This window comes from Octopus bimaculoides, chromosome 22, assembly GCF_001194135.2.
Source record: "Octopus bimaculoides isolate UCB-OBI-ISO-001 chromosome 22, ASM119413v2, whole genome shotgun sequence".
NCBI lineage: Eukaryota > Metazoa > Mollusca > Cephalopoda > Octopoda > Octopodidae > Octopus > Octopus bimaculoides.
In genome coordinates, this window is record NC_069002.1 from 15,300,978 (window position 1) to 15,309,217 (window position 8,240).

Genomic DNA, 8,240 nt, shown 5'->3' on the forward strand with positions numbered 1-8,240 from the left:
ATAATAATGATAATGATAATAATGATAATAATAATAATAATAATAATAATGATAATAATAATAATAATAATAATAATGATAATAATAATAATGATGATAATAATAATGATGATAAAAATAATGATAATAATAATGATGATAATAATAATAATGATAATAATAATGATGATAATAATAATAATGATAATAATAATGATGATAATAATAATGATGATAATAATAATAATAATAATAATAATAATAATAATAATAATAATAATAATGATAATAATAATAATGATGATAATAATAATGATAATAATAATAATAATAAACAACTGTCTCCTCCTCATTAGCACCAACTTTCACTTACCGCCATGCCAAAGAGAATGTATCTGGTCGCAGTCCTTCGCCTTTATAAACAGTGCCATCAGGAAGAGTTAAATCATTGCTTTTGTCATCATCAAAAGTTCCACATAAGCCTGTAAGAAATTGCAATAAATTGTGAGTCATGCATGATACCATTAATAAACTAAGTGTAATTAATTTCATTAGCATTATCATAAGCCAATGAGGGGCTTCAATGCGATTGCTTGACCAAGAAGAAATAGGAGACAATTCCACCTCCACCAGCTTAAATATGAACACATTGAACTCTGCAGTCATAGATATAATCTGAAAAAGTTGTGGTGGTCATGGCTGGAATAACTCTGATTTTCAGGTTGACGTGGGGTCAAAACAAAAGCAACATCATTATCATGACCACTAGTACAACCGTTATGGTCATCAGTATCATTCTTGAGCTGATGACTCAGTTAGTGAGTTACTTGACACAGCAGGCAAATTTCCCTCACCAGTTATATCCATTTAATTTTTTATAAAATATGTCAGAGCCCATTAAGTAACATAGTTGTAGATAGACTATGCCAGAATAAAAGATGGAGGAGGCATCATCATCATCATCATTTAAAATCCCCTTCCCATGCTGGTATGTATTAGATGGTTTCACTAGAACTGCAAAGCTGGAGGGCCACACCAGGTTCCAGTCTGATTTGGCATGGTTTCAACAGCTGGGCGCTCTTCCTAAAGCCAACCACTCCAAGAGTGTAATAAATGCGTTTTACATTCCACTGGCACAATTGTCATTTAAATGCTACTGGCAACAGCCATGACTACAATTTTACGGGTGCCACCGATATAACACTGACAATTGCCATGACTATGATTTAACTTGGTGTGACAAGTCTTCTCAAGCTAAAATTCTGATTCACTTGTCATCACCTCCGTAAGGCCCAACATTCAAAGATCATGCTACTGGCAACAGTCACAACTATGATTTCATAAGTGCCATTTACATGACACTGGTAACAGCCATGACTACAATTTCCCTTGGCTTGATGAGTCTTCTCAAGCACAACACATCACCAAAGCTCTTGATCGTTTGTTATCACCCCCATGAGGCCCAATATTCGAAGATCATACTACTGGCAACAGCCAGAACGAAAATTTTGCTTGGCTTATATATAGTAAAATAGAGCTTGAAGAAAAACAGGTGAATATCTCAGGGTCTCATGACAATGGTTGGCAGTTGTTTCATCAATTATGTGTACAAACCAATGCATAAAGAGGAAACATGAATTGAAACAAAGGACATAACATGCTGTCCTGCCCAAGAATTGAACCCACTACATAATGAGCACCAACATTCTAACCATGGCATAGCAATGGCTGGAACACATATAATTATAAATCTGTGGGTTGGTGATGAGCAATAATAGTAGCAGCAACAATAAAAGCAAAAAAAAACAAAAAAACTGTTGTCGTCCTCCTCCTCCTCCTCATGATCATCATCATCATTTAAACATCCGTTTTCCATGCTGGCATGAGTTGGATTGGTTTGACAGAAGCCGACCAGTTGAAAGGCTGATCAGGTTCCATGTCTGTTTTTGCATTTTTTCTATGGCTAGATGCCCTTCCTAACACCAACCACTTTACAGAGTGTACTGGTGCTTTTATGCAGCACTGGCACAGGTGCTTTTTACATGGCACCAGTACTTACAAGCCTGCAAAATTAGGGATGCTCAGTTGGAGAGGGTTGCAGGGGACAAGCCAACCTATTTGCTTCATGTGTCTTTTCAAGCAAGGGAAGCTGGCAGAAGTCTCGATATCCCTTCTCTGAGTCTTGTCTGTAGATCTTTTTTTTTTACCACTTTGTCTCAAATCTTCCTGGGTCTACCCCTTCCACATGTTCCCTCTACAATTACAGATTGGCACCTCTTAATGCAACTGTCCTCATTCATATGCAAATAAATGTTAGAGACTTACCTTCAGTTTGACCAAAATCAGCCGCTGATGGCTTTATCCAAATATTAATGAAGTCAGTGATATATGTATTTGATGGTCGGATGATCACCCTTGTTCCAGTTGGTAAAGTTATCTGCAACATTAAATACAAGTAGAAAGATAAATTTTATTCAATGCAAAGATACTGAACAGTATAGACATAAAGGATAAAATCCTTTTTTCTTTTTAAAAGTAGAAAAATTTGTCAGCAGCCAGCCACGAGGATCAAACTCACATCCCTCTAATATCCGTTCTGAGAAATCATTTCTATTGATTGTCTTAGGTGAACTGACAACTCTCAGATGCAATGTCTTTTCCAGACTTTGTTTTTAAAACAACTCTCACTTTAACCAAGAAAAAGAGAAAAAGGAAAACAATCAGAAAATATGAATTTTCAAACTTACCACAAATTTTCGGCCTTCATCATGGATGTGAATTTTAAATCCAGGGGTCAAGGTTCCAAACCGATACATCTTAAATGTTATTGGTTCATATGTTGAAGTGACCGCGTGGCTTGCATTGCATTTGCTGACAACAAAAACATCATCATTAACTTTGATGGCCACAGCACAGTTACATGAAGCATGTCCATTGCATGACCGGTAAAATGCCCTCACCTGTAAGAAAATAGTAAGAATAATATGGTATGTAGTAGGCTAGTAAATGTGCATACTTGGGTGCACAAATGTATATATGTATACGTTGACATCTTGGGAAAGTTACATCCTAGATTGATCTGCATAGCATAAAATGTGTCATGATGCATCATAATAATTTGAGTTGAAGAAACAGAACAATAAAAAAATTATATCCAACAATCAACAGATGCAGTTGTCCAATCCCAGACAAAATCAAAACATTAGTGTCTCCATTGTTACTTCACAGTCAAATTTACACCTGAACTCAAATTATATTTACACATTCGTCACAAATAAATGCTGCTTCCTTTATTTTTAAACTGTTTTTTTTTTAATACCTTCCTTCAAAGACTCATACATCAAATTTGACAGGAATGTAATTTTCATAAACTGATATTTTTTCAGCTCATTACGTTGTATATGTTAGCTTCCAATTATTTTATTTTCTTAATATATGCTTAATACATGAAGTTAAATTAAATAAGCAGTAAGAAAAAATGTATTTATCACCTATTTAATGTGACAGTAATTAGAAATAAACACAGACTCCTTGGATCTTCATGATTCAGAAAAGTATTATTTTTCAAACAACATAATTAAAATTGTTATATTAGTGTTTGGAATTTGTATAGTTTTCCTCTGAAAATTATTTCTTTTCTCATAATTCCATAAAAAATTAAAAACTATTGAACGTGAATACTTACTTCAAATCGTAGTGTTTTGTGTTTGTACAAAATGTATTCTCCTAGATAGAAGTTGTTATAATATCTGAAGAAATGAAAATGTATACATTGAAAAGACATATTACACAAAGTAGCAGAAAACCATAAAGAGGGAGGTGTTGCTGTTATTTAATATATACATGTATAATTAACTCTTTCTGTTTCTGTAAGAGTCTAATGATTTTGATTGCAAACTTTTCCTGTCTAATTATAATATGTTTTGTTGTGTATGGGGGTGTAATGTATGTATGTGTTCATGTGTATCATTTGAGCAACAATAAATTTGTTTATGTCTCCTGTAGACAAAATATCCAGGAGTTCAGTGGTTTTGTGTGTTTTAATATTAGTAGAGTAACAGTCTTGTTTGTGAAACAAATTAAAATATGGCATCAAAAAAGGCATCCAGCTAGAGAATATTGTCTCAAACAGTCTTGTCCAACCTACACCAGCATAGAAAAAGTGGATATAAAACCAATCATAATGATGTTAGAAATCTGTTTCTGTCTGAATATAAAGTCTGAATATCAATCTTTTATTTTATTATATTAACAATTAAAGAACTGTATCCTTACCTTCCATCAAATGTTGTCATATGGGGGTCATTCAGTGACATGCACACGGCTGGTCTGTCCAAATCAATCACAGAAAACTTAAAAATATAAAAAGAAAGTGTTAACATAAACATGTGTGGAGTTTGGGAGTTTAGCATAGTTTTTGCTTATAATAATGACACTAGCCAATTATTTTAAATAAAATCTAAACAAATAAAATCAGGCGTGGGTGTGTGGTTAAGAAATTTGCTTCCCACCCACGTGGGTCTGATTTCAGTCTCACTGTATGGCACTTTGGCCAATGGCCTTCTTTTATAGCCTTTCAACCCTTGAGGAATTTGAATACTGAACATAAAGATGGTCAAAATGCTGTTAAGCATCTTGCCAGGTGTGCTAATGATTCTGCCAGTTCACCACTTTAATGATAATAATAATAATAATAATAATAATAATAATAATAATAATAATAATAATAATAATTATCATTATTATTATTATTATTATTATTATCATTACTATTATTATTATTTCAAATTTTTGCCACAAGAGCAGCTTGGGGGAAGTGGAGATGAGTCGATTATGTGAGTGTTCGACTGGTACTTATTGTATCAACCCTGAAAGGATGAAAGGCAAAGTCGACCTCAGCAGAATTTGAACTCAGAACATCACGACAAGCAAAATACCACTAAGCATTTTGTCCAGCAAGCTAATGATTCTGCCAGTTTGCCACCTTAATAATAATAATAATAATAATAATAATAATAATAATAATAATCCTTTCTCCTAAAGGCACAAGGCCTGAAATTTGTGGAGAGGGGACTTGTCGATTATATCAATCTCAATGTTTCACTGGTACTTAATTTATCGACCCAAAAGGATGAAAGGCAAAGTTGACCTCAGCGGAATTTGAACTCAGAACATGAAGACAGGTGAAATACTGCTAAGAATTTTGTCTAGCAAGCTAACAATTCTACCAGCTCAGCACCTTAACAATAATAATAATCATCCTTTCTACTAAAGGCACAAGAAGTGAAATTTTGGGGGAGGGGATTGGTTGGTTACATTGACCCCAGTGTTCACTAGTACTTAATTTATCGACCCCAAAAGGATGAGCAACAAAGTTGACCATTGCAGAATTTGAACTCAGAATTTAAAGATGGGCAAAATGCCGCTATGCATTTTGTCTGGCATGCGAACGATTCTGCCAGCTCATCGCCTTAATAATAATAATAATAATAATAATAATAATAATAATAATAATAATAATAATAATAATAATCCCTTCTATTAAAGGCACAATGCCTGAAAGTTTGGGGGCAGAGTTAGTTGATTACATCAATCCCAGTGTTTTACAAGTATTTAATTTATTGACTCCCTGCAAAGGACAAAAGGAATTTGAACTCAGAGCATAATGGCAGATAAAATACCACTAAACATTTCACCCAACATGCTAACGATTCTGCCAGCTTGCTGTCTTAATAATAATAATGATGATGATGATGATGATGATGACAACAATAATAATAATAATAAAGTGATTGTAATAGAAAATAAGAACTACAGTATATTATGAGACTTTCCCTTAAAAGCTGACCATATTACTGAAGCAATAAGACTAGGTGTGATCATACAGGACAAAATAAACTGTGTAAGACCATAGATTTTGCAAATCCCTCTGAAGCAGAGTTGATACTAAAGAAACTGAAGAAATTGAGAAATACCAGGATCTAGCCAGAGAGCTGAGGAGAATATGTAGAGTAGGTGTATATACAGAGTAGGTGTATATATAGAGTAGCTCAAGTTAGTCTGGTATCAGGAAATATTGTGGCCATTGATTGCATAATACTTAGTTATGATATGTTTGCTTCAAGAATCTTGTTTAAATATTTATAACTTCAAACAAGACATCACTTGGCAAAGACTAGATAAAATGTTGAGTGAGATTAGGTTTCTATATTCAACAAGCTAATTAACAATTTCTCATTAAATTTAAGGCAAATATTTTTATTCATGATAAAGGTATAGTTTCAAAGGCAATGCGTAACGTAGCTAACTGCTAAATAATTCAGCATTTCTTGCAATACTACAAATAATTTACAGCAAGAGATGTAAATTTGACAATTGTTTCTTATTTCTTTATTGCCCACAAGGGGCTAAACATATAATGGACAAACAAGGACAAACAAAGGGATTAAATCGATTACATCGACCCCACTGCGTAACTGGTACTTAATTTATCGACCCCGAAAGGATGAAAGGCAAAGTCGACCTTGGCGGAGTTTGAACTCAGAACGTAAAAACAGACGAAATACTGCTAAGCATTTCGCCTGGCGTGCTAACCATTCTGCCAGCTCGCTGCCTTGAGAATTGTTTCTCTAACTTCCAGTCCGGAATTCAACTTCATTTAAAGGATATAAGATAAGATAGATTATTTGAAGTTGTTGGTTACTTAGTATTTAAGAATGCTTCTGAAAATAAGTCTTCAGTATTTCTACTTACAACTCAATTGGTGATTCCCCTAAAATCCTTGCTTACCAAAGATATGAAAAGAAATCAAATGTGATCATTGTAAGCCTACCTGTTTGGTTACTTCCTTTAGATTTATACTTGATGAACTGCTCTGTTTATAGCTGAAGGTCATTTTGAAATATCCAGGTTTGTTCCCATCAATCTTGTTATCAGCGACAGCTTTCAAGTTTAAAACATACACAGAATTCCAGTTGTTAGCTTGAATACTCATCTGGCAAGATGACCTTATAGAGGGAGAGTCTTTAACATGCCAAGCTAAAACAACTTGTGGTATCTCTACACCGCTTGGACACCTTAGAACAGAGCTGTTTACACCATAATCAAAATCAACTGTTACAGCCCAAAATTTCATGTCACCACTCAGAACATCAGCACCCAATATCTTTGGTGGCGCTGTGGCTTGGATCATAAAATAGACCCCATCATGACCTTCTTTAAGAACAATATCATCAGTGAGGTTTGTCACCTTAAAACAAAACAAAAGATCTTTAATTATCAAAACAGGGTTTCAAATATATTGGTTACTACATAATCAGTTCTTGTAATGGCTTTTCTACAAATGCTCTTCCATTATACATGCATGAAATAAAATTTTGGAATTAACTTTGAACAATCACAAAATTAATATCAGATTAATAAAATCAATGAAATAAAATATTTTAAAGAGGATTGTAAAATTTAAACACATGTCATTACAAGGAGGTGCTAAAAAGTTCCTGGCTTTAAATGTATCATGAAAAGGCCTGATTGGAGGCCCAATCTTCTGAGTTCTTTTACAGGACCATTGAAATAATTGTGTGAATCTGAGAGGAGAATATACTGAATGAGAAATGTCAGCTGCTTTTTTTTTGTTTGTTGTCTTTTTCTTTCCTTCTAATGGGACAGAGAACATCAAAAATGAAGAAAGAAATACAAATAATTCATTAAAGTGTTTTTATTTACCTTGACTTCTGCTATGTATTTTTCACTCCAGCTTAAGGTACTACGGGAATCTTCACAATTCTCCTCATAACAGAGACTTACAGCACAGCGAACCTATTAAAAAGTAAATAAAAAATAATTACAGTTATTATATTCTGTCACAAACGAAAGGATTTTAATGAAAAATTGCACAATGGAAAAGTAATTAGAATGTTGGTGATTTCAGTTATTGTGAGTTCTACAGCATCATTATAGGTGAAATCTCTTTATGTAAACCTTTTTTTTTATCAAAAAGAAGGTTCTGAATATTAGAAAAAGGCACCATCCATCATAGAAATGAGCAAATTTAGTAGACTTGAACATAATAGGAAAAGAGGAGATGATTCACTTGTTACATATGTAACAGATATGTGAAGAATGGACTGTGAAGTTACAAAATTCACTTCATAACCATTTCTGGTTCCATTTCACTGCATGACACAAGGAACAAATGTTTGAGACAAACCTCCCTCCCTCCCTCCCTCCCTCTCTCTCTGTCTCTCTGTGACCGCATGCCA

The 8,240-nt window shown here is 33.7% G+C and overlaps 1 protein-coding gene across 1 annotated transcript in view; it reads right to left on the reverse strand.

The window, feature by feature from the left end:
• Nucleotides 1–8,240, reverse strand: part of LOC106880038 (uncharacterized) — a 456,507-nt gene that overhangs the window by 366,099 nt on the left and 82,168 nt on the right. Inside the window, exons 23-29 of the mRNA XM_014929839.2 lie at nt 7,705–7,797; nt 6,812–7,228; nt 4,255–4,331; nt 3,665–3,728; nt 2,727–2,939; nt 2,305–2,416; nt 353–461 (exon numbers count right to left, since the gene is read on the reverse strand). Coding sequence (XP_014785325.2) covers nt 353–461; nt 2,305–2,416; nt 2,727–2,939; nt 3,665–3,728; nt 4,255–4,331; nt 6,812–7,228; nt 7,705–7,797 — 1,085 coding nt within the window. The remainder of the gene's footprint in view (nt 1–352; nt 462–2,304; nt 2,417–2,726; nt 2,940–3,664; nt 3,729–4,254; nt 4,332–6,811; nt 7,229–7,704; nt 7,798–8,240) is intronic.